A 27,082-nucleotide genomic window follows, 5' to 3' on the forward strand; every position below is an offset into this window, starting at 1 on the left:
TGGGGAAGAGGATACAACATCGATAGCAATGTTGATGATTTTCATAACCATGAGGGGAACTAATACGAAGAGTAAAGTTTTCCGATGGCGTGTCACACCATGACGCTGTCCAACGTCTCTTATTGATTGCAGTGTCGACCATTGAAATTGGTTAATTGCCATGGTATCCATGGGCCCGAATATTGAAATTGTGAGATATTAATACCTGTGTTGAAAAAAGTCGTTAGAGAAAGATGGTAATAATATTGTATCATTTGTCCCAACACTAGACGGGACCATGAATACCCGAAACTTATATAAGCGGGTAGTTTACTGACAAATTTTTTATGCTAGTTCTAGTGGGGAGTAACATACAGTAGTAACATACACATGTTAATAATATATGTTACCACCTCCATACTGATTAATAACATATTTGTTGTATCATTCAAAGTTATATTTATTATGTTATATAAACTCATATTGTCTTGAAAAGTGTGATGTTATTATAACATAGCTAATTACCACAATTCTTTTTTTTCCAATGCTTAGTTCACCAACCATATGTAGTTCTATGTTAATACGTGTGTTACCTCACTATGAGTAGGCATGATCCCCTACACATCCACACTAAATTCACATATATTGTAATAAATGGTTATGAAGCTGAATGTTGAGAACGGACTCTCGAAAAGATATTTTCATGTATAGCGCCCCTTCTCTCCCTTCATTGGGTTCATAAAGTAACAATCATCTTCAGTTTCTTCACATATATTCCTCTTGAAATAGGTGACTACTCCATCGCAATTCGCAAACCACCATTTCTTCACATTAGACTCGCCACAAGATTTCATAGGCTCAAATCATATACTGGTTCTCCCCCAAAATTAAAATAAAACCATATCCTCGTTAACGAAAACCAGCAAAGAGTGTATCCGCTACTCCTTGAATCTGTCTGAGATTCACATACAGCAGTCAGATTTGGGCCGATGAGCCCACCAAACTATGCGGGCACGCATGGCCCGCGAGCGAGACGTAGCTATACCACGCCTCGGTCATTTCCTTCGTTCGCCCCGCCGTCTCCAGTCTTCTCCAACTCCCAATCCTCAATCCCCGTCTATCGATTCTATCTGATAATCCAACTAGCAGCCAAACGAACCCGCCATGGCGTGCAGGCCGGCCGTGTCCGCCCCCTCCGCCCTCGCGCCGGCGCCACACCACCGCCTCGTCTTCGCCCGCAGCCGCGCCAGGGGAGGCGCTGCCCGCCCGCTCCGCTCCAGCTCCGCGGTGTCGCTCAGGCTCGGCGCGCGCCGCGCCCCGGCCGCCGCCTTCGTCGTCCGCGCGGCGGTTGCAGAGGTACGCGCGCCTGTTCGCCCTCAACGAGACCGTGTGTGGTTCTCTGCTCGCTAGCCTCTGCTTGGTGGTTGAATTTGCCTTGGTCTGCTGCTGCAGGGTGACGTGGAGCTCCAGGCCAAGGTAACCAGCAAATGCTTCTTCGAGGTTGAGATCGGCGGGGACCGCGTGGGCAAGGTGGTCATCGGGCTCTTCGGCGAGGTCGTCCCCAAGACTGTCGACAACTTCCGCGCCTTGTGCACTGGTATAGCAGGCTAATCAATACTATGCGAATTGCCTAATTTCGATAGCAAATCCACTGCTGATGTGAGTACGTGTGCCGACTAGTATGTATCTGGACTCACGCACGGTTTCTCTCTGTTTTGGTTGGGGCAGGCGACAAAGGGTATGGATACAAGGGCTGCTCCTTCCACCGAATCATCAAGGATTTCATGATTCAGGGTGGGGATTTCCAGGAAAACAACGTAAGTAGTACTATGTTTCCTGAAAACTAGTCAGCTCACTTCATTCCATAATCCTCATTGTACATCGTATATCAATTTGAGGAACAATAAATCGTCAGGTTCCCCATGGTTTCAGATAGTGTTTTATGCAGCATGGTCCTTGTCCATTCCTGCACTTATAGGGTGCAGTGATGCCTCTGAGTCAGATGTTAAATTCTCTTCAGTTCTGAAGAGAATTAGTGGCATCTGCTCAGCCTTTTCTCCTCGTCTATTTGAAATTATGAATCAGTCCGCAATTTCCTTTTCTATTTCGCCAAGTCAACTAACGAACTAGCTTGTAGAAAGAGAGGTTTCTGATCAATGCCATTGCCCAAACTAGTACTTTCCGCCAGAGGAAGCGATTTAGGTCCTCAACAAGTGTTGTGCACAGAAAAAAATGACATAATAAACATTGGATGCCCTTTAAACATTGGCTACCAAATATTGTGAGCGCACAATAGTTAGATGAACTGGCTACCTAGTGTTGTGCAAAACTGCGTCTCCTAGTGTAAATTCCTAATGCTACTCCTCTTCTCTTTACTTTACGTTGATAACCTGTCCTATGATGAGCTAAGTACCAAATCGACCACACAACAGTTTACCAGGTCACGATTAGTTTCTTTTTTCCGAGTCGCATATTTTGAGAAACTACAAAGGGGAAGGATGAAATCTGAACGATCAAAATGTAAACACGCAAATAAGAGAGGCCGTAGGATCCATAATACAGCAATTGGAAATACATCAATTGGAAAGACAACAGGCAATGGTGGGCACTTTCTTAGTTCGGGGGAGCACTGCAATTTTAAGATAGTATATTGAAAAGATATGTCAATGGGCGGCGAAAGCACCCCATGGAAGACAAGGAAAATTCACCCTAGTCTAGGTTTGGAGTTCAGTGAATTCTTTGTCAGCACAAACTTGTTTCTGTGACAAGGTAAAAGGCTTTTTTTTTTCACTTGTTGAGTTCTAAGATTCTTTTGGTGACTGCAGGGCACTGGTGGGAGGAGTATTTATGGTGAATGCTTTGATGATGAAAACTTTACATGTAAGTGATTTGATAGTGAAGATGATCTTTCCACTTTATTTCCTTTTCAAGGACTGAAATTTCATTTATTTGCATTGAGTTAAATGTGTAATTTTTGCCTGGTATCAATTTAGTTTCAGTTCGGTAGTAGTTAAATTGAAGATTTTGTATTTCTTATCCCCTTTTCAGTAAAGCATGTTGGCCCCGGTGTACTAAGCATGGCCAATGCGGGCCCTGACACAAACGGAAGCCAGTTTTTCATTTGCACTGCGAAGGTAAGAAATCCTTAATACTCCTACTCAATATGACACAATCATTACTAGATCACTATTTTCCAAACCTACAGCCATGAATGTCCTATGGTAGTAAGGTGTCGCTTTATTTATTTAGTCTTCAAAAGTACATACAAATTAGGAACACAAGGGTATGTTTCCATCCATATATTGTGTTCGCTCAATACCATTCAGATTTATTTAATAGTTTTAGAAATCATACTCCAGAATCTTCAAAAAGTTGATTTTTGATATTGATAGAGCTGAGATCAGTGTTAAACTACCCCATTAACAAATTAGCTTCAGAAGACCATTACTCCCTTTTGCATCCTAGTAAAGGGGCAGGATGTGGTTTAGATTCCTAATTTCGATATAAAACTTTAATCCTTCAGTGCAAAACTCCCTAAGTTTTCATTTTGAAAGAGTGTTTGTGCCCACAAAAGCATGTTCAACAAAATAAATATTGATGATACTTCAATTCTAGTTTCTAAAATAGTGTCTCTCCATCTTAGAGCCGTAAACTAGTAATTATTGCAATTGTCCTAATTGTAAAAACTGTTTCATCATATTATTGTTTTGCAGCTATTGGATCCATTAAAAAGTGCACCTTCCACATTTCCTTATTTCTCCCATGATTTGTTTAACCTTTGTTCATATTCTCCAATTCATCGCGTTTTGTAAGCCATCAACATGGCATTTCCAACTTCATAACCACTTGGGACTGGTAAGTGTGTTTATCAATGTATAAACAAGATAAATTGCAATAGATTAGATCGGATACGATAACTTATCAGAATAAATTATCCCCAACTAAAAACAAGTCACCTCTCAGTTTTGTTTTCTTCCGCAAGAACCCGGTGTTAAGATTTCCTTTTGTGTTTCTGATTCAAATGGAATGCTTTCACAGACACCATGGTTGGACGGCCGCCACGTCGTGTTTGGACAAGTCTTGGAGGGCATGGACGTTGTGAAGGAGCTTGAATCGCAAGAAACCAGCAGGTCCGATACTCCTAAGCTGCCCTGCCGAATTGTGGATTGTGGTGAGCTGCCCTTGGACGGCTGAAAAGCTTAATGGCTCAGTGCTCAGGGTCAATAATGGGGTTTTGCCCAGGACATCCTCCTTCGTTTTTTGCGCGGTTTGAGAAAGGATTACTTGAATCTCCAACTAGCTAGTCAACTACAAGTACAGGAATCTTATGAGGCTCGTTTCACCAGTGTAACGTTGTTACAGGAAACTGAAATAATGCTCATGTGTTTGAACATGATTTACTCTTTGTCTGCTAATGAAAATGGAAAGTCTTTTGTTATGTCGGACTTGGAGTTAAAGTTCATTTGGAGGCAACATTTTCGTTTACACTGTAGAGCAGGTATGTTTTACTATCATATGTGTGCGGCACAATGAAATTTAGCTAGACCAAATAAGTGCCAGATGAAATTTACGACCAGTATTTCTGTTCTACTCCCTCCGTTCTCTTTTAATTGACTCAGATTTAGTACAACTTTATACTAAATTTGAGTCAATTAAAAAAGAACGGAGGGAGTATTTCTGAAAGATAGATAAGTTTTTCTTGCGAGCAAATAGATAAGAGATAAGAGTTGACATGAACCTATGCATTTTAGCTATGTAGAGAAAAATAACTTGGTATCTAATCCACACATAATACATCTGCGATTGGAAGTGTAAAATATACAAGGACAACTATAGTGAACAGAGAATAGGTGGGACGTGCGAGTACATAACATTAGTTCTTCAAGAAAGCTTTTGCATAGATATTTTCAATTTTTTTCTCCTTTTCTCTTGTTAGCTGTCACATCACATATATGAATGCCGCCTTCAGTTTTTTTGCTTCTCCTTTCTTCATCTGCACTCTTGCAATCATGGCAGGCAAACGCACATTTGTACCGCCGGTGGCCCGCCCCCTGCCGGCCGGCCAACTGACCAGCCACGGCAAAAACCCGAAACGACCACACGTGCCACCAGGAGACACGTGCGACCTGTAAAAAAAGGCAGAGCCCACAACGACGAACATATGCAACCCTATGTAGCTAACTAATCAAGCTATCCAATTCGAAAAAAAAGCTATCCAACAACCAAACCATGTCTGTATGTTTTTCTTTTCGATGCTAATGCTATGAAAACAATGCTTATTTGTGGACAAGTGCGTGCAATGGGACACGTATATACACGCGCGTGATGGTAGAATAAATTGTTTCTCTGGCAGCAGGAACAGGTTATTTGGAGGAAATGAAGGAAAATTGTGGTGGTTTGCACAGAGGCGTGGTGTTGATGTTGCTCTGGAACTGATGACGATGCGCTCCGGATCAAGCGCCGAGCCGAGAAGCAGATGTCAGCGCCACTGCCTGGGCCCACACTTTGAGCCTCGCCTTGACTTCCTTGGGATCATCTCCTGTTCCAAAGTTTAGGAAGCAAGCACATCTGTCAGCTTCAACTTGTGAGACAGATTTACGAACGCTACAATTTATACTCTAGAAGCTTCCATATTATATATCTGTATAATACAAACTAGAATAGCTAATGAGATATTTATTCAAGGGTACCTTTCAGAGATCGCTATCATGGTATACAAGGATATTAAATATTAAAATAGATAAACAAGCAAACAAAATACATAGGTATGCACTAGATAATTTATGAAACGGTGAAAAATTAAATCAAGGAAAGCTTTTATTACAACAGGCAATTTAAATTTAGCGCATGCAAACTTTTGTGCGGTGTACATTACAACTCGGCGAAAAATAATACTATGCAGAAGTGATTTTTACAAACATTGTCATGTGGTTAACCATTCCATGTATGTAATAGATAATTTTACTTATTAAGACTAAATTAGGGTAAAAATAAGTATAAAATTTTAGTATAAACTCTATTTATCTAGATATTTTAAAGTTATGATGGCTCAATGGAAAACATCGGTAACCTACAAGTGAGAAAATGATTTAGAACCGTATAAGCATGGACACTGTGGATGACTGAACATTGCATAAGGGGAAAACTAGTGTTTGTTTTAATAAAATATTAGGATATGAAAGTTAGTTTGGATTGAAGTCTAAGTTAACTTTTTGTTATGTTTGTCTGGGAATAATTATGTAAAAATATTGAAAGCTCCAATAGTCTTAACAAAAATATACAAGTTAAAAAAAGAAATACAAGCGAGAAAGTTTGAACAGATCGTCCAATCATTTTGTTTGCATAAGTACCTATATATGCTATCTGTGTGACATTCCACGCACACCGTTCGCGAATGCTTGGCACGTTTGTTTGTGTTTAGTGGCATAAATTATGCCGCAAACCAGAGTTATAGTGTCCATTGTCCTGGTTGATTATGAACGTGAGTACTAGAAGAATTAGTAGGAAAAGTGCGTGGCACGATCAAGGCTGGGCAGCAAGCGGAAATTAACCGGCTAGCAAACGTGGCGAGCAGACACTAGCGAGCACAAAGCAGCGGCTCATCCAGGGAAGAGGGAGCATGCCGAGGACGAATTGGCCAATGATGCCGGCTTGGTGCGAAAGCAACGGACACGCCACTAATAAATTCTGTGCACGCGCGGGCATACGTGCTTTTGGCCGAAAAGACTTGCGAATCATGCACGATGTCGCAGGCGCAGTGCAGTGCCCGGTAAGTCAGGCCAAATTCGGTTTCAGCTTCAGTGCCACGCGCGCCCGCGCGCATGGTAAATTGCCAGTGCAAGATGGACGTACGTACATGACGAACTAGCCGGTCGAGGAAATTAACCGACCGGTAATTAAGCGTGCTGATCGATCAAGCTACGGGTGATGGAACGCTCCGAGCTTCCAAGTTCATGGTCGCGGAACGAGCACGTAGGTTATCTACTGTTTCTCAACTGTGACGGGGCAAAATTTTCTTCCAAGTCGACCGGCCAGTGATTGTCCGTACGGTACGAGTAACACCGCTATGGAAAATTAATGAGGCAGCTCGTGGTCATAACTAGCAGTTGTTGTGGTGCAATGATTGGAGGACTTACCGGGGCTGGAGATGCGCCAGCTGCCGGCCGAGGCCGGCGAGTTGCCGCCACTGCTGCCGGTGTCGACGGCGGGGACCGCGTAGCTGGGGATCTCCACCGTCCAGTCGCACGGCAAGTCGAAGCCGAGGTCCTTGCAGGCGCGCAGCTCGTCCATATCCATGGCAACGCCGCCGGCCCGCGCGGGGGACTCGCCGCCGCCCTTCCCGCCGACCAGCACCGTCGCCTGGTCGCCGCGCTCGCCCAGCTCCCGCCGCTGCTTCCGCATCTGCCACGCGCGGTCCAGCCACACCTCGCGCATCATCCGCTGCCGACGGTGCTGCTGCCTGCGCATCTCGTGCGGGCCGGCCACGCCCGGCCACCGCGCCGCCTCCGTCTCGCTCGCGTAGTCCTTGGAGTAGCCGTAGCCCCACGGCGACTGCGACTGAAACGGCGCCCCGCGCTCCGGGGTGCCCGGTAGGGACGCCGACGAGGGGGGCTGCAGGTGTCCCGGGCTCCCGTACGGGTGCCACGGCCGGCTCCCGTACTCGCCGTGGGCACCATCCGACCTCACCTCGTCGTCGTCCTCTTCATCCTCGTCGTCGACGCCTCTGCGCCCGTCGTCCTCGTCGTCGGCGTCGTCACCGTCGGATCCGGCGACGGAGAGGCGGGACATGCGCCTGCTCACGTCCCAGTCGTCCTCATCGTTGTCGTCCTCCTCCTCCTCGACGAGCTCATCCTCCTCGTCGTCGTGCTCGATGAGATCCCGGAGCCTCGGCAGCGCGAACGTCGTCGTCTTTGTGGACGTTGACGGGGATGCCATTTCGATCGGAGCGAGAGTGGAGGAGGGGGAGAGGACTCAGGTGAGCACGACCCTGACAAGTAAACGATTTGTTGGCTAGCTTGTTCGTTAGGTGCGTGTGTGGAAGGAAGCAAACTGACAGGATATGCTCACTGGCTGCGACGTCGATCGCGTGATGGTCTTGGGTTTATATATTGGCCGCAAGTGGGGGAAGCTAGCCCCGCCATTTTCGGGTTCGACTGTAGCCCGTCTCCATCAAATTCTCAGCAACCTAGCTAGCATGACACAAGCAACAATATGGGCTGTTGTGCTATAGCAAGACTTTTTTGGGGAGCTTTTTCGTGCATTTGGAAGGCAGCGGTCAGGATGCAGTCGACGGCAGATTCTTTTTATTTCAAAACGGAGGTAAAAGATTTGCCTAGAAGAGAGTTGTCCAATTGCTTTACGAAAAACCAGGCAAAAACCGTTACAAACTAGGTCATGAAAGCATGACTACTCCAAACACATGCCACCACGCGACCACAAAAAACAAACATACATATATAGGCTCCAACACGACACTCTTACAACACACTGACAAACATCACAAAAGTGCCCCCATAGACCGGTGGTAGCTCGAGAAAAACACACCAATTATCTATCAAGCAATAGCGAATGCATTTCTTGCAGTGCCACTCATTTTGCTTCTATACTTGCTAGTTTTTACCTTCACGATGACTGGTCTAGCGTCTAGCGCCACCTCTATTGCACTTATCCCTACTTGGATTTTTCTTCAAGAGACACACAACCATCTTGTTGGAACCAGGGTAAGCAACAGTCAAAGCAGGGGCGGATCCAGCCTTTAGCCAATGGGGGCGGCTGCCCCCGCTCAAATTTCTACCACCTTGTAATATGCCATGCTAAATATTGATTTGCCCCCACTTAATAAAAATATTTGCACCACTAAGCACATCTTTGCCCCCACTAAAAACCAGTCCTGGCTCCGCCCATGAGTCAAAGTGGTGAGGAAATCGCAAATCGAGTTGGCGACACAGCCTCAGGCACAGGTGCCAATGTTCCGGACGAAGCAATTGCATCACTTGCAGGAATCACATGGCCGATGGACGAGAGAGAGAGAGAGAGAGAGAGAGAGAGAGAGAGAGAGAGAGAGAGAGAGAGAGAGAGAGAGAGAGAGAGAGAGAGAGAGAGAGAGAGAGAGAGAGAGAGAGAGAGAGAGAGAGAGAGAGAGAGAGAGAGAGAGAGAGAGAGAGAGAGAGAGAGAGAGAGAGAGAGAGAGAGAGAGAGAGAGAGAGAGAGAGAGAGAGAGAGAGAGAGAGAGAGAGAGAGAGAGAGAGAGAGAGAGAGAGAGAGAGAGAGAGAGAGAGAGAGAGAGAGAGAGAGAGAGAGAGAGAGAGAGAGAGAGAGAGAGAGGGAGGGAGGGAGAGGGAGAGAGAGGGAAAGAGAGGGAGAGAGAGAGGGAGAGAGAGAGAGAGGGAGAGTGACATCCACATCAATACTCTTCTTGAAGTCTAGAGATTAGCTCGACGGTGAAACCACAACCAAGATCTCAAGCGATTCGACCTCAAGCAATGGATATAGGCATAACCGGTTCTCCACACAACTCCTCAAGCTCGGGCATGAGCTACAACACCGGAGCGATGACCGCCCAGCTAGCCCAGGCACCAGGAGAAAAACAACCATAAGGACCTGCTCCACTCTCGTCTGTGGAGACAACATTAGACACAACCAAAGGACGCGGCTCAGAAGCTATCTGTAACACATGTGATGTCAGGGAGAGCCTATCGAATGCAGCCTCAATCCCCTGCAGAAAGCTCCCGGTCCATAGCATTCAACCTTTCCATTGAGTCAATGACGTCGCGTAGAGGTTGTACCTTCTCCTCAAGCCATAACAAGGGCCTCGGAGCACAACAACTTAGTCTTCCCCTCCAAAGCAGACCACACCGACATATCCGTTGAGACCATAGAGCAAACAGGAGCCGAAACAATCGACGTCCAAAAAAAATGGACGAAAAGGCTTAGACGGGAGCTAGGCTTCTACCTGGGACCCGCGTGGAGTTGGAGCTTGAGAACGCTCGATTGGTGAGGCTGGGCAACGCTGATGCATCAGGGCTTGCTAACATGATGGGGGGCGCCAGGTGGTGCAACATTCACATGTCCGATGACCGTTCTCAAGGCATCGGAAACACCAGATTCTGTATTTTACATTACTGAACAATACTATTTAGAAGATTTGTTTTTGGAAATCAAGTCTACCGGTTTGGTTAGGTCCGTTGAATTTTGTAAAGCTGGGATAGGAAACATTCTTCCACAGCTAGTGGACATGGAATTTCCTTTGAATTTTAATGGGAATCATGCAGTTCAAACAGGTACTTGCTACTTTATTTAGTTTAGAGTTGTGGACTACAGTAGTTCGGTGGGCTTAGAAAGCCTGATTTGATATGATATAGTAGTATGTTGATTACTTCCGTTAGGCAAACATCAATTATGTTCTCAATAGGCAAACACCAATTATGATGAGTAAACCATGGGTATATAGGCATGCATTGCATGATGTATACATAGAAATTGTCCTGCTGTGGTGGCCGGCCTGTCAAATACGTATATTCAGTAGCTCCCTCCAATCACTGTTCTGGGGCTACCTAGCTAGCTATATCTAGTCCATTCCAACTCGACCGACACACTTGCTAAAAACCTCATTTGATTATTTTTCTGATAGCTTGTCATTTATCACATATACACGTGGCACGTGTTCTAGACACACATTTGCTGCGATTAATGCCGCGAAAAGCAGATCCAAAGCTGGTGCTGTGTGAAATTACTCAGCCACTCATTAGTATGCATGCAACCCAGCCGACTGAGTTACCTCCTCGACGTTGGTCAAGCTTGTCGCTCGTTCATCTCGAGGGTTTGCCACATGCCTCTAAGGCTGGTCATAGTGGGGAGTAACTTAGACAAGTAACATATGCCATGTTACTAATCTAGGTTACTACCTTTATAGTGAGTAGTAACTTATGTGTGGTGTCATGCATTGTGTTATTTATTATGGTGTAGACTCATTTTGCCTTGGGGTGTGTGATGTTATGGTAACATAGCTAGTTACCACCTCACTCTCTTTCTTCATTTATTGACATGCCATGTCACTAAAATGCCTTGAGATCTATGATGTTACTAGCTATATTACTCCCACTATGAGCAGTCTAAAGCATGCATTTCCTTAACCAGAGGGAACAAAGTTAACCGCGATGCAACAAAACGACAGGGTGTTTCTGCACCCGGGTGCATATGCACCCTTTATTTGAAATACATATTAAATATATTTACAAATGTCAAAAAAATATAAATAAAAATACCGCATGTATACCTTGACATGTTACATGCTCACAAAGTTGTTTCAGCAAAAATCAAGATGTTTTGTACCCTATGCAAAAAAGACAAATTTTGGTGCTAAAATAGTCTATTTCTCGAGGCATTATTTGTCTTTTTTACACAGGGTATAAAAATTGTCGGTTTTATGTAAAACTTTACGTGCACACATAGAACATGTCCCTCTACCTGCTAAATTTTTTTCCTAAATTTTTTATGTTTTTGAAATATGTTTTATACATACCGGGTGCATATGCACCTGGGATCAGTTTTGGTTTTCTGCAAAAGAGATTCTTTTCTACTCCGATAAAGTACTAACATGAATAGACCATGTTCTAGAACACCAAGGATAGACGACAGGATCGATGGACTCGCGAAGCAACAGCCGAGGGCGGCCGGGGCTACGTGCGGAAGGAGATGGACCGGAATCCCACCGGAGATTGCATACGTGGCACGAGCCAAGAAGGCAGGAGTCTCTGTCGGGAGGGAGGGAAGGCCGGCACGACGGGTCCCGACTCCGTAAACAACACATGGCGCTAGCTCTGCTCTGCCAAGTCAATGGCCGCCCCGAGGACGAGGGCGAGAGGGTCGGTGGCCACGCCGACGCGATCGGGTTAGCTTCGGCCATAAGATTGCCTATGGTTAGATTAGCATTAGTATTAATTTGGAATCAATTTTAGGTCTGAACGTGGGGTCACGGCTAATGATGTTTGGATTGCGATCGTCTACGATCGCTTCAGGATTGTAGTTAGTGAGGAGTAGCTAGCTAGCTACAGTGTTATTAGCAGAAAAAAAAAAGCTATTACCTCCGTTTTAAAGAATAAGACGTTCTTATTTTACGTGTTTTTAGTTTAACTAAGAATTATTTCAAATAGATAAATATTGTTTGTATAAAATTAGTATCATTAAAAAGTGTTTTTCCATACGAATCGAACGATACTAATTACATAAAATATAATTAAAATTCTGTTGCTCAATTTTTATGGTCAAAATTTATCTTAAAATACGCGTGCGCCTAATTCCTTGAGACGGAGGTAGTACTAGCTAGAGTGTTACAAAGCGGATATTAATTTCAGCTGATGGATGCATATGAACCCACTGCGTGAAAACATATTTTAAAATATTAAAAAATTATGAAATAAAATTATGCATATGCATCTAGACATTCTATGTTCACACACAAGTTTTCAGGAAAAAGGAATATCTTTATGTTCCGTGTAACACATACCCATGTCCGTTTCCCCCGAAAACTTGTGTGCGAATATAAAATGTTTGAATGTACACACAAATTTTATCTAGGCATCTTCTGAAATTTTAAAATTTTCTTTTCCTGCATTTTGTACAATAGGTTCATGTGCACCTACGTGCCGAAACACCACCTCCGTTGTAAAGGCCTACATTGCAGTTATTTTCACTTATCTTTCACAACTGTGTTTTATATTATTTGAAAATTTTAAACATCTCATGTAGCATTTGCATAACTGAGATGCACACAACCACTAAAAATCTATCAACAAGAAAAAGAAAAAAAGCGAACAACAAACAATTATCAAGTAATTCTATGTGGATCGCCTATGATGGGTGATGGAGAACCAATTCGTGCATCACGCTGTCATCTACTATGTCTGAATCACTTGATGTGTCCTTCAATTATATAGACTCCTTCGTAAATAAGTTTTGATTATCTAGTGAAGACGACGAACGGAACAAGAATATAAAACACCATCGTGTATATAGCTAGAGCTGTATACCCGCAGTTTTAGGGTAGTACCGCTATTCGATCCACCATTCAGGTGAAATGCCCGGTAAAAAGAATCAATTTTTTTTTCTTTTTGATGTGTGCTGTTTTTTTTGTTTTTTTTGCGGGGGTGTGCTGTTTTATTTGGTATCTCAGATAGTCCACGATACTCCCAATCTTCATCAAAAAAGAGAAGAAAGACGGTGACACTTTTTTTCTGAGGGAAAGATGGTGACACTTGGATGTGTACGCGGCCACCAATAATAATACAGTATAATGTGTCTATACGCTATCCTTTTGAAACGGCGAAACTGTTTATGTATCCCTTGCAGAGCCAATAATGTGTGTACTGTGTACACTCGAAAAAAAAATATCAAAATGCAGTGCATGTTGCACACCGGAGAATGTTTTTAGAAGTTTGAATCAGTCTCTCGTATATTTAAGAAATTATTCGTTGCCTTTTGAAAAGGTGAGGTGATTAGATAATATAGGGAAATGTTATGTACAACTGAATTATTGGTCACAGGCAAGGTAAAAGAACTTCATCTTTATTTTTGTTCAATAATGTTCACTCCGACTTGCAGTATATTCTATATTCGGGTAATACAAGAGCTCCTTAGAAAAAAAGTATAAATGGGATATAACAATTTCAATGGTTGACAAAAAACAACAACCATGTATGATCTGAACAGCAATTTATAGAAATAATAGGCCAACGGAACTCGTCCTACACTATGGTAGAAATAATCTCCACTAGGATGTAAAATTGTTGAATGGATACATATTTGATATTAAAAATGTGATAAACGGACAAATGTTCTGTATTTGTAATTCGTGTGCTTAGCTAGACTTGGATTGGTCTAGATCCTCTTGACGCCACGTGGCCCCATTTGAAGTTGGTTTCAGAGAGGTCAAGCCGGCATTTCGATCCATGGGTACGTCTGCCCATGGGCACCCGACCCGAATGAGTAGGGTATGGGTTTCGATGTTCGCCCATGGAAACGACCCATGGGCAACCCGATTACTCGTGGGTCGGATATGAGTATCAATCTATGCTCACGGGTTGCCCGATGGATCACCCGATTAATATTACTAATTAAAACAATTGAATTATTTTGTATGGTACGTAGGCCATGATACACATACATTATACATGTAGACAATATACATCGTTTACACACAAAGCTCTTGTATCCAGACACCAAACATGTGCATATTAGTACTACTTGCAGTCACAAAGCCACCATGAACGGGAACACACCACTCTTCGTCCTGGCAGCCCAACAATGTGTCGATGTGTTCTAAATATTTGGTTGCGTCAAACTCTCCATTTTTTGTACCCGATGGGTTGCCCGATAGGGTCGGGTTGCCTAATGGGTTTGGGCATGGGTCTCATTCCTTACCCATGGGTAGGGTCGTGGGTCACAGGTGTGCCCGATAAGGGTGATGGGCATAGGTCTAGTTTAGGTTGACCCGAGTAAACCCGACCCATTGCCAGTCTTAGAGAGAGGCATCATAGGATGGACCCTGAGGTCTCCTAACTGGCAGGCCCTCCAGTGGCCACGACTGGGAAACTTCGACCAAACGTCGGATATGATGGTGTTGATGTCGTGATGTTCTCCATGCCAAGGGAGGCCCCATTTGCCCGTGGAGAGGTCACCGAGTTCCAGCACGACATAGAACAAGCAGAGCGTTGGCTCCGAACGAAGTGAATTCTTCCAAGGCACCTTGGCGAGGTTCCATGTTTGGTTGTGACAGGTTCGGCTTCCTCGAGGAACGTTTCTAGCGGGATGGTTGATACGTCTCAAACTTATCTATAACTTTTTATGCTCCATGCTTGTTTTACATCAATTATATATGTTTTACTCAGACTTCATTGCACTTTTATACATTTTCTGGAACTAACCTATTAACAAGATGCCACAGTGCCAGTTCCCTGTTTTCTTTTGTTTTGTATTTCAGAAAAGTTGTACATGAAATATTCTAGGAATTGGACGAAACAAAAGCCGAAGTCAATATTTTACCGTAACAAAGACAAAGTCCAGAGGGGAGTCGAAGGGGGGCAGCAGGGCGGCCACACCTGCCCTAGGCGCGCACTGGCCCTGGCCCGCGCCTAGGGGTGGTGTGGGCCACCCTGGCCTCCACTGACCTTGCCCTTTTTCCTATTTATTAACGATCTCGGGAAAAACCTAAACACCCGAGGCTCCATCCATGAAAAGTTCCGTCGCGGCCGCCATTGCAGACCCTAGCTGGAGGGTTCTGAAGCTCTTCCCGGCACCCTGCCAGAAGGGGAAATCATCGCCGGAGGCATCTACATCACCATGCCCGCCTCCGAAGTGATGCATGAGTAGTTCATCCCTCGACTATGGGTCCATAGTAGTAGCTAGATGGTTGTCTTATCCAATTTGTGCCTCATGTTTAGATCTTGTGAGCTGCTCTACATGATCAAGATCATCTTTATGTAATGCTACATGTTGTGTTTTCTAGGATCCGATGAATATTGTATATTGTGATGAGGTCGATTATATATTCATGTTATATGTTATTTGTGATCTTGCATGCTCTCCATTGCTAGTAGATAATCTGGCCAAGTAGATGCTTGTGATGCCAAGAGGAGGTATTTATGCTTGATAGTAGGTACATGCCTCTAGTTTTCCGGGAGAGTGACAATAACTTCTAAGATTGTAGATGTGTTGTTGCTACTATGGAGAAAATAACAATGTTTTATTCAAGAGTAATTCTATTGTTTACTATACACACATTGCTTAATGTGATAATCTGTTGGTTGCAACTTAATACTGGAAGAGGTTCGGACGATAACCGGAAGGTGGATTATTAGTCATAGACGCAGTTGGATTATAGTCTATGTATTATGTTGTAATTCCCAAACGAATCTCATAGTAATCATCTTGTCATGTATGGTCGATATTCTGTCAATTGCCCAGCTGTAATTTATTCACCCAGCATGTTATTTATCTTTATGGAGAGACACCTCTCGTGAACTGTAGACCCTGGTCCTTTCCTTTACACTGATAAATTCATCCACTGCAATCTTGTTCTGTTACTTACTGTGAAGATTTGTTCTCTCTAATTACTGCAAACATCTCCTTCCAATCGATACATTTAATCCTTTGTGTTCAACATAACCGGTGAGATTGACAACCTCACTGTAAGTTGGGCAAAGTATTTTGGTTGTGTTGTGTGCAGGTTCCACGTTGTTGCTGACGCCGGTAGTGCGCCCTGCCACTAGTCATCTAGAAACACCTTCAGAAGTCACGCCCTTCTCCTACATGTCGATTAAACCTTGGTTTTTTACTGAGGTAAAACTTGCTACTGTGCTCATCATACCTTCCTCTTGGGGTTCCCCAACAGTGTGAAGTCGGCGTTACGATAAGCACCATCAAGCTCTTTTTCTAGCATCGTTGCCGGGGAGAAAGAGGATTTCTGCAAGGGGAGTCTCTCATCTCCAATCTCTTTACTTTGTTGTAGTTTTGCTTAGTTAGTTTTATTTTGTTTAGTTTGCTTCTCTATATCAAAAACACACAAAAAATAGTTTCTTTTATAGTCATCATTATATCAAAAACACACAAAAAATTAGTTTCTATTATAGCTATTATTTATGTTGCTTAGTTTATTCCATGTTCACTTTCCATGTTGATGTTTCTTGTTTTTATTTTCACTAGTAGGCTTAATGGAAAACAACAACAAAATTAGAGAGCTTTATACTATTTATCTTGAGTTAGGACATGAAGTGTTCGAAGAGAAAATTAAAAAACCTATGGAACTTTATTTGCATGCTAATAGCAATGTTATTAGTATGAATTCTTCGAACACCATTATTGCTAATGTTATGGAAAAGTCTAAGCTTGGGGAAGCTAGTTTTCATGAAAATGATTTTTTTTACTTCCCCCGTTTTAGAGGAGAAAATTTGCTATGATGATTACAATGATGAATATGATATTTTCAGTCCACCTACTATTGAGGAGAAAATTAATTATGATTACAATATGTCTCCTATATCTGATGATTATGGTGATGAGAATAATAATGATAGCTATCTTGTTGAATTTGCTCCCAGTACAGTTAATAAGAATGACTATGCTTATGTGGAGAGTAATAATTATTTTATTCATGTGGCTCATGATCAGAATGTTTTATGTGATAGTTATATTGTTGAGTTTATTCATGATGCTACTGAAAATTATTATGAGAGAGGAAAATATGGGTGCAAAAGTTTTTATGGTACTAAAACACCTCTCTTTATATTAAAAGTTCCCAAGTTGCTCTTGTTTTATCTACCCATACTTGTTACTATGTGCTTCCTTAATTTGTTCTCTTACAATATTCCTATGCATAGGAACTGGGTTAGACTTAAATGTGTTTCATATTTTCTCCTTGATGCATCATCACTTGAAAATACTTGATGCTAGCACCTTTTCTGCGCCTAGCTGAAAGGCGTTAAAGAAAAGCACTCTTGGAAGATAACCCATGTTTATTTACATTAATTTTTTTTGTTGATTCTTGAAAATTATTACCTCTTTAATAACCTCTCCTTATCATTTATATTTCGTTTTTGTGCCAAGAATAGCCTCTAATAGGAAGAAAGTAAGATTTGGGAAAGTTGCTGTCCTGAAACAAATTCTATGATGTCATCATAAAAATTTGTATAAATATCCAGAGTGGAATTTTGATCTGCCATTTTTTATGCATATGCCTCAGGTTACTATCTAACTTTCGTTAGTTTACCACTTTGCAATATGAGCAACAGAGGATTTTCGAAAAAATCAATCTTTACATGCTGTTATGTTTTGATAGATTTCTGCACTATTTGCATTTGCTTAAATCTCTTTCTTTTTGAGTTCTTTTGATCAAAGAGCTTTTTGAAGAGTTGTTATAGTAGCTAATGTTTTAATAGATGTTTGATATATGTTAGAACTGAACCCAAGTGAATTTGTTTATTTTGATTGTACTAATGCTGCTAATAGAGAATTGTGTGAAGTTTTGTATGAAGGAAGTTTTCAAGTGTAGGGAGAGAAGAATGATGTGATGAGATGAAGAATGTACAAAATCTCAAGTTTGGGGATGCCCCTTCACCCCAAGAAATATCCAAGAGGTACAAGCATCAAAGTTTGGGGATTCCCAAGGCATCCCCTATTCATCAACAAAATAACAGGTCATCTTTCTATGCGCTATATTTTTATTGCTTAATACGCTATGTGTTGTTCTTGGAGCGTCTTTATTTTTGTTTTTAGTTTAGTTTTGTTTTGTTTTCTGTAGCATATGTTGGATCCTGGCACATTTGTTTTGGAGAAAGACCCACTCCGTTTTAATTGCATAGAATATTCTAGTTTTCGCTCTTATTATTCTGCTAGTGTTCTAGTTTTCTAGTATTCCGTTTAGCTCTTGTTATTTCACTTGAATTTTGTTCAGAGCTCGTTAGTATTCTTTATTATGTATGATTAGCTCTCTTTTCCATAAAGTATTTTATCTATGATAGCTATTTCAAATAAGTTGATTGGTGTTGGATACGAGTAAAATATTTCATGACTATAGTGATGCAAAAGGAAGCTTGTCTAGACTGTGGCATAGACTTTGGCATGTCATGTTGGATATTATTTTTGTCATGTGCTTAGTATTTATTGTTGTATCATGACTTGTCTCAAATAGCTGAGAGTGCATAATGTGTCATTGAAAGAATCATGTGTTGTTTCCATCATTAAAGCATAATATTGTGGTATTCTCCTTTGATGCTTTATTGGGTTGACTTGGCGCATATTTATACCATGTTATGACTATAACCAGTCAACTAAAGCCTCTATGATCTTTTAGTTTTTGACTTGTAATATCACTTTATGCTTTGATTGATAAAATTTTATCGCTATGCATGATTATGGTCATTACTGCTCTCTTAGTTGGTCGCTCTCAGTCTTTTGCTAGCTTTTGCATGTGTTGAGTATGAACTCTACTCATGCATCCAACCACCATAAACCAAAGTTTGCCAATTGTGTCAACCATATCTAACTACTAGCATTATTGATATTCCAAGTATGCTCATCATATTTTATTTATCTTCCAAATTAATTTTGGCATGAGAAAATTAGTTAGTAAAGCTCTCGCGAACTTGATGGCACATTTACTTTCTTGCACTTAATAAACTTGATCATTGTGACTATCTTATGAAGTTTATATGTTTGAAAATTGCGAGTTGGGATTTAGTATAACCATGTTTTTATGGGGAACACTTTCGACATTGCACTTATTCATATTTAGTTGATATCATGTTCTTTTGCTTATGGATGTCTAGCGGTGTCAAATAAAATCGAAACTTGTAAGTCCATGGAGTTTGTATATGAGTTATAGAAACTCCTAGGCCGCTAACCTAAGTCATGCATCATTCATGGTGGAAATTTACAGCGAACCATAGTGAGCATTCTATGAAGCATTTTCAATAAAAAGCTATACCAATAGTAAATAAAAAGATTGTTGAGATGCTCATTGTCTGTTTGTCTTATCATTTTGGTATGGAATTGCTCCTACAAGAGTACCTCCATATCATCGGGCAAGAGGTGCCCCGTTGGAGGTTCTCGATGATACGTGTATACTTCAATATAATGACAAGAACTTATTTGGGACCTAAGTTGAGTAGCATGAGGTTTAGGTATTCGTATTCAAGGGGCATGAGATTTTCAACTTGTGATTTGCAAGCATATAGCTCATATTTGATTCACATTAACTTTAACCATTCAAGATGCTTATGATAGGGGCAATAAGAGCTCAAAGTTGATAAGTACCATACTTTTTGGAAGGTTTATAAAACTTGTTTATCTTTCTTACTCTACAAAGAGTCTCTTTTTTACTTTTATGTTGAGTCTTCATCTTCTTCTTTGTGCACCAATTAAGATAGCATGGTTGTCATTCTTAGTGCAATGTGTATAGTCCCAAAATTATTATTGATTGATTAGTGATTATGACTATTGTTTGTTATTAAATTACTTGTATGTAGTCACCCTTTGAACTTTAAAGGTGTCCTGGCATTTATGTTTTGCTACTTCATAAAGAACATGTTGAGTACCACTTTGTTATGATTTCTCTATGCTCATAAACAAACAGTTGCTTTCAATGTACTATTATTCATGATCCTTTGTTTGAGTTGCTCTTCATGTTATAACATAGTTGCTAAGTTCTATTGAATTATATCTATCATGCCTATGTTTACAGTACTTTGATCCCAGCTCACAATGTTTTACATGCTTGATCAAGATTGTGTTGGATTCATGTCACCTCAAAAATTATTTTATTATCACTTACCTACTCGAGGACAAGCAGGAGTTAAGCTTGGGGATGCTTGATACGTCTCAAACGTATCTATAATGATGCTCCATGCTTGTTTTACACCAATTTATATATGTTTTTCTCATACTTCGTTGCATTTTTATACATTTTCCGGCACTAACCTATTAACAAGATGTCTGATACGTCTCAAACGTATCTATAATTTCTTATGTTCCATGCTACTTTTATGATGATACTCACATGTTTTATACACACTTTATGTCATTATTATGCATTTTCCGGCACTAACCTATTGACGAGATGCCGAAGAGCCGATTCTTTGTTTCTAGCTGTTTTTGGTTTCAGAAATCCTACTAAGGAAATATTCTCGGAATTGGACGAAATCAACGCCCAGGGTCTTATTTTTCCATGAAGCTTCCAGAGGACCGAAAGGGATACGAAGTGGGGCGACGAGGCGCCGCCACCATAGGGCCGCGCGGCCAGAGGGGGGCTCGCGCCGCCCTATGGTGTGGGCCCCTCGCCAGCCCTCCGACTCTGCCCTTCCGCCTACTTATAGCCTTCGTCGCGAAAACCCAGTACTGAGAGCCACGATACGGAAAACCTTCCAGAGACGCCGCAGCCAATCCCATCTCGGGGGATTCAGGAGATCGCCTCCGGCACCCTGCCGGAGAGGGAAATAATCTCCCGGAGGACTCTTCATCACCATGATCGCCTCCGGATTGATGTGTGAGTAGTTCACCCCTGGACTATGGGTCCATAGCAATAGCTAGATGGTTGTCTTCTCCTCATTGTGCTATCATGTTAGATCTTGTGAGCTGCCTATCATGATCAAGATCATCTATTTGTAATGCTACATGTTGTGTTTGTTGGGATCCGATGAATATGGAATACTATGTCAAGTTGATTATCAATCTATCATATATGTGTTGTTTATGTTCTTGCATGCTCTCCGTTGCTAGTAGAGGCTCTGGCCAAGTTGATACTTGTGACTCCAAGAGGGAGTATTTATGCTCGATAGTGGGTTCATGCCTCCATTGAATGCGGGACGATGACGAGAAAGTTCTAAGGTTGTGGATGTGCTGTTGCCACTAGGGATAAAACATCAATGCTTTGTCTAAGGATATTTGTGTTGATTACATTACGCACCATACTTAATGCAATTGTCTGTTGTTTGCAACTTAATACTGGAAGGGGTGCGAATGCTAACCTGAAGGTGGACTTTTTAGGCATAGATGCATGCTGGAAGGGGTGCGGTCTATGTACTTTGTCGTAATGCCCTGATTAAATCTCATAGTAGTCATCGTGATATATGTATGTGCATTGTTATGCCTTCTCTATTTGTCAATTGTCCAACTGTAATTTGTTCACCCAACATGCTATTTATCTTATGGGAGAGACAGCACTAGTGAACTGTGGACCCCGGTCCATTCTTTACATCTGAAATACAATCTACTGCAAACTCTGTTTTTTCTTGTTCTTCGCAAACAAACATCATCTTCCACACTATACATTTAATCCTTTGTTTACAGTGAAGCTGGTGAGATTGACAACCTCACCGTTTACGTTGGGGCAAAGTACTTTGATTGTGTTGTGCAGGTTCCACGTTGGCGCCGGAATCCCTGGTGTTGCGCCGCACTACACTCCGCCACCAACAACCTTCACGTGTTCCTTGACTCCCACTACAAGAAAAGTTCTGATAGACAATGTCTCAAAATCGTCCGCTAAGGGGTATTTTTCGTCGCCTATGGGCCTAACCCGACGATATGGGTTATGTTGTCGAAACTGCGTCAGGCAAAGTCCTACGACGATTTTTTTCGGTCCGTCGCGCTTGGGCGCCCTTCCGCCACGGAAAATCGGACCGTTGCGAAGTGTTTCCAGGAGCCCGTTGATCGCCGACGTCATGCAAGCCGACACGTGGCGGACGCAGTTAGCGCGGTTAACCGGCGTTAACCGCCGAAACCCCGTGGTAGATGGTAGGCCCACACGAGGCATGCCACGTCTTAAGCGGGCGGCCCATTAAGTTTGCGGGCCGGGCCAGCTGACTTAGTTTGACCGGTCAACTATATAGCCGGGCTGGTCCATTAGTTACGTGGGCCGGGCCTAACCTCTACTGGTTGATCGGTCAAAACTTTAATGGGCCGGCCCACTAAGCATGTGGGCCGGGCCGAATGCACTCGTTTGACCGGTCAACGAGCAAAAGGGCCGGCCCACAAGACATGTGGGACCCACTTTCCTGTTATCGGGCCGGCCCATTTAACAAGTGGGGTCCACCTTAAAGCAAGTGGGCCAGCCCAAGAAGTTATTGGGCCGGCCCAATTAGCCTGTGGGTCCCACTTTCCTCCTATCGGACCGGCCCATTTAGTACGTGGGGTCGACAATAGATTAAATGGGCTAGCCCAACAAGCCAGTGGGCCGGGCCAAAAACACAGGTGGGTCCCACTTTCCTGTTAAAGGGCCGGCCCATTTAGTATGTGGGGTCCACCATATAGCAAGTGGGCCGGCCCAACAAGTTAGTGGGCCGGGCCAAAAACACGGGAGGGTCCCACTTTCCCATTAAAGGGCCGGCCCATTTAGTATGTGGGGTCCACCATATAGCAAGTGGGCCGGCCCAACAAGTTAGTGGGCCGGGCCAAAAACACGGTGGGTCCCACTTTCCGGTTAAAGGGCCGGCCCATTTAGTATGTGGGGTCCACCATAACGTAATTGGGCTGGCCCAACAAGAAAGTGGGCCGGGCCAAAAACACAGGTGGGTCCCACATTCCTGTTAAAGGGCCGGTCCATTCAGCAAGTGGGGTCCACCATATAGCAAGTGGGCCGGCCCAATAAGATAGTGGGCCGGGCCAAGAACACTGGTGGGTCCCACATTCCTGTTAAAGGGTCGGCCCAGTTTGTAAGTGGGGTCCACCATAACGTAATTGGGCCGGCTGATACGTCTCCGACGTATCGATAATTTCTTATGTTCCATGCTACATTATTGATGATATCTACATGTTTTATACACATTATATGTCGTATTTATGCATTTTCCGGCACTAACCTATTAACAAGATGCCGAAGAGCCGATTCTTTGTTTTCTGCTGTTTTTGGTTTCATAAATCCTAGTAAAGAAATATTCTCGGAATTGGACGAAATCAACGCCCAGGGTCCTATTTTTGCACGAAGCTTCCAGAAGACCGAGGGATAGACGAAGTGGGGCCACGAGGTGGCCAGACACCAGGCGGCGCGGCCCGGGCCCCGGCCGCGCCGGCATGTCGTCTGGGCCCCTCGTGACGCTCTTGACCTGCCCTTCCGCCTACTTAAAGCCTCCGTGACGAAACCCCGATGCACGAGAGCCACGATACGGAAAACCTTGCGAGGCGCCGCCGCCAATCCCATCTCGGGGGATTCAGGAGATCGCCTCCGGCACCCCTGCCGGAGAGGGGATTCATCTCCCGGAGGACTCTTCACCGCCATGGTCGCCTCCGGAGTGATGAGTGAGTAGTTCACCCCTGGACTATGGGTCCATAGCAGTAGCTAGATGGTTGTCTTCTCCTCATGTGCTTCATTGTCGGGTCTTGTGAGCTGCCTAACATGATCAAGATCATCTATCTATAATACTATATGTTGTGTTTGTCGGGATCCGATGGATAGAGAATACTATGTTATGTTAATTATCAAGTTATTACCTATGTGTTATTTATGATCTTGCATGCTCTCCGTTATTAGTAGAGGCCCTGGCCAAGTTTTTGCTCTTAACTCCAAGAGGGAGTATTTATGCTCGATAGTGGGTTCATGCCTCCATTAAATGCGGGACGAGTGACGAGAAAGTTCTAAGGTTGTGGATGTCTTGTTGCCACTAGGGATAAAACATTGATGCTATGTCCGAGGATGTAGTTATTGATTACATTACGCACCATACTTAATGCAATTGTCTGTTGTTTTGCAACTTAATACTGGAAGGGGTTCGGATGATAACTCGAAGGTGGAATTTTTAGGCATAGATGCATGCTTGGATAGTGGTCTATGTACTTTGTCGTAATGCCCAATTAAATCTCACAATACTTATCATATCATGTATGTGCATTGTTATGCCCTCTCTATTTGTCAATTGCCCGACTGTAATTTGTTCACCCAACATGCTTTTATCTTATGGGAGAGACACCTCTAGTGAGCTGTGGACCCTGGTCCTATTCTTTACATCGCATACAATCTCTTGCAATACTTGTTTTACTTGTTTTACGCAAACAATCATCTTCCACACAATACGGTTAATCCTTTGTTACGGCAAGCCGGTGAGATTGACAACCTCATCTGTTTCGTTGGGGCAAAGTACTTTGGTTGTGTTGTGCGGGTTCCATGTTGGCGCGGAATCCACTGGTGTTGCGCCGCACTACATCCCGCCGCCATCAACCTTCAACGTGCTTCTTGGCTCCTCCTGGTTCGATAAACCTTGGTTTCTTTACGAGGGAAAACTTGCTGCTGTGCGCATCATACCTTCCTCTTGGGGTTCCCAACGAACGTGTGAGTTACACGCCATCAAGCATATTTTCTGGCGCCGTTGCCGGGGAATCAAGACACGCTGCAAGGGGAGTCTCCACTTCCCAATATCTTTACTTTGTTTTTGCCTTGCTTTATTTTATTTACTACTTTGTTTGCTGCACTTATATCAAAACACAAAAAAATTAGTTGCTAGCTTTACTTTATTTACTGTCTTGCTCTCTATATCAAAAACACAAAAAATTAGTTACTTGCATTTACTTTATCTAGTTTGCTTTATTTACTACTGCTAAAATGGCCACTCCTGAAAACACTAAGTTGTGTGACTTCACAACCACAAATAATAATGATTTCTTATGCACACCTATTGCTCCACCTGCTACTACAGCGAGAATTCTTTGAAATTAAACACTGCTTTCTTGAATCTTGTAATGCGAGAGCAATTTTCCAGTATTAGTTACGATGATGCTGCTTGCCCATCTTAATAATTTTGTTGAACTATGTGAAATGCAAAAGTATAAAGATGTAGATGGTGATATTATAAAATTAAAATTGTTTCCTTTCTCATTAAGAGGAAGAGCTAAAGATTGGTTGCTATCTTTGCCTAAGAATAGTATTGATTCATGGACTAAATGCAAGGATGCTTTTATTGGTAGATATTATCCCCCTGCTAAAATTATATCTTTGAGAAGTAGCATAATGAATTTCAAACAATTGGATAATGAGCATGTTGCACAAGCTTGGGAAAGAATGAAATCTTTGGTTAAAAATTGCCCAACCCATGGACTGACTACTTGGATGATCATCCAAACCTTTTATGTAGGACTGAATTTTTCTTCGCGGAACCTATTGGATTCAGCTGTCTGGAGGTACCTTTATGTCCATCACTTTGGGGGCGGCTACAAAGCTTCTTGATGATATGATGATAAATTACTCTGAATGGCACACGGAAAGAGCTCCACAAGGTAAGAAGGTAAATTCTGTTGAAGAAACCTCCTCCTTGAGTGATAAGATTGATGCTATTATGTCTATGCTTGTGAATGGTAGATCTAATGTTGATCCAAATAATGTTCCTTTAGCTTCATTGGTTGCTCAAGAAGAAAATGTTGATGTGAATTTCATTAAAAACAATAATTTCAACAACAATGCTTATAGGAACAATTCGGTAATAACTATAGGCCATATCCTACTGCTAATGGTAATGGTTATGGTAATTCTTATGGGAATTCTTACAACAATAATAGGAGTGTACCCCCTGGTCTTGAAGCTATGCTTAAAGAATTTATTAGTACACAAAGCTGCTTTTAACAAATGCTGTTGAGGAAAAGCTTGATAAAATTGATATTCTTGCTTCTAGAGTTGATAGACTTGCCTCGATGTTGATCTTTTAAAATTGAAAGTTATGCCTAATAAGGATATTGATAATAAGATTATTACTACAGCAAATGCCATCCAAGTTAGAATTAATGAGAATATAAGATTAATGGCTGAATTGCGTGCTAGGTGGGATAGAGAAGAAAATGAAAAACTAGCTAAAGAGAATAATGTACTCCCTCGGTTCATATTAATTGACTCTAATATGGATGTATCTAGACACATTTTAGTTCTAGATACATCCATATTGAAGTCAATTAATATGAATCGGAGGGAGTAGCTAAAGTTTGGACTATTACCACCACTAGTAATGTTAATGATTCACATGTTGCTGCACCTCCTACTATCAATGGTAAAATAATTGGTGTTGGCAAAGCTTCGGCTCCTAATGCAAAGCCTGCAAAACTGCAAAAAACTGCTAAAACTGCTGAAATTGCTTGTGATAAAACTGCTGAAATTTTTTCCAACATTGGGGATAATGATCCCATTGCTGTAGCTCATAATGATTTATATTTTGATGATTGTCACATCTCTGAAGTTATAAAGTTCTTACAAAAACTTGCTAAGAGTCCTAATGCTAGTGCTATAAATTTGGCCTTTACAAAACATATTACAAATGCTCTCATAAAAGCTAGAGAAGAGAAATTAGAACGTGAAGCTTCTATTCCTAGAAAGTTAGAAGATGGTTGGGAGCCCATCATTAAAATGTGGGTCAATGATTTTGATTGTAATGCTTTATGTGATCTTGGTGCAAGTATTTCTGTTATGCCTAAGAAAGTTTATGATATGCTTGACTTGCCACCATTGAAAATTTGTTATTTGGATGTTAATCTCGCTGATAATGCTAAAAATAAACCTTTGGGGAGAGTTGATAATGTTCATATTATGGTTAACAATAACCTTGTCCCCGTTGATTTTGTTGTCTTGGATATTGAATGCAATGCA

The 27,082-nt window shown here is 42.3% G+C and overlaps 2 protein-coding genes across 2 annotated transcripts; one reads left to right on the forward strand and one right to left on the reverse strand.

Moving 5' to 3' along the window:
* The first annotated feature begins 1,143 nt into the window (after positions 1 to 1,143).
* On the forward strand, positions 1,144 to 4,417 carry LOC124663713 (peptidyl-prolyl cis-trans isomerase-like). Its single transcript, XM_047201386.1, has 6 exons — positions 1,144 to 1,335; positions 1,432 to 1,576; positions 1,708 to 1,796; positions 2,805 to 2,859; positions 3,028 to 3,113; positions 4,018 to 4,417. Exons 1-6 carry the CDS (start codon positions 1,144 to 1,146, stop codon positions 4,171 to 4,173), a joined length of 723 nt encoding a protein of 240 aa, XP_047057342.1. The 3' UTR covers positions 4,174 to 4,417.
* A 420-nt stretch (positions 4,418 to 4,837) lies between these two features.
* LOC124663672 (bromodomain adjacent to zinc finger domain protein 2B-like) lies at positions 4,838 to 8,040 on the reverse strand. Its single transcript, XM_047201344.1, has 2 exons — positions 7,116 to 8,040; positions 4,838 to 5,518 (listed from the first exon to the last, which is right to left on the reverse strand). The coding sequence occupies exons 1-2, from the start codon at positions 7,912 to 7,914 to the stop codon at positions 5,433 to 5,435; spliced, it is 885 nt and encodes a 294-aa protein (XP_047057300.1). The 5' UTR covers positions 7,915 to 8,040; the 3' UTR covers positions 4,838 to 5,432.
* Between the last annotated feature and the right edge of the window lie 19,042 nt (positions 8,041 to 27,082).

Source organism: Lolium rigidum, chromosome 6, assembly GCF_022539505.1.
Source record: "Lolium rigidum isolate FL_2022 chromosome 6, APGP_CSIRO_Lrig_0.1, whole genome shotgun sequence".
NCBI classification, from domain to species: domain Eukaryota; kingdom Viridiplantae; phylum Streptophyta; class Magnoliopsida; order Poales; family Poaceae; genus Lolium; species Lolium rigidum.

Bases quoted from the DNA above. Each gene is read 5' to 3' on its own strand.
- LOC124663672 (XM_047201344.1), bottom strand. From the start codon at position 7,914: ATGGCATCCCCGTCAACGTCCACAAAGACGACGACGTTCGCGCTGCCG. The intron at 5,519-7,115 runs GTAAGTCCTCCA...ACTTTGGAACAG, and splicing joins CTGGCGCATCTCCAGCCCCG to GAGATGATCCCAAGGAAGTC.
- LOC124663713 (XM_047201386.1), top strand. From the start codon at position 1,144: ATGGCGTGCAGGCCGGCCGTGTCCGCCCCCTCCGCCCTCGCGCCGGCG. The intron at 1,336-1,431 runs GTACGCGCGCCT...CTGCTGCTGCAG, and splicing joins TCCGCGCGGCGGTTGCAGAG to GGTGACGTGGAGCTCCAGGC. The intron at 2,860-3,027 runs GTAAGTGATTTG...TCCCCTTTTCAG, and splicing joins TGATGATGAAAACTTTACAT to TAAAGCATGTTGGCCCCGGT.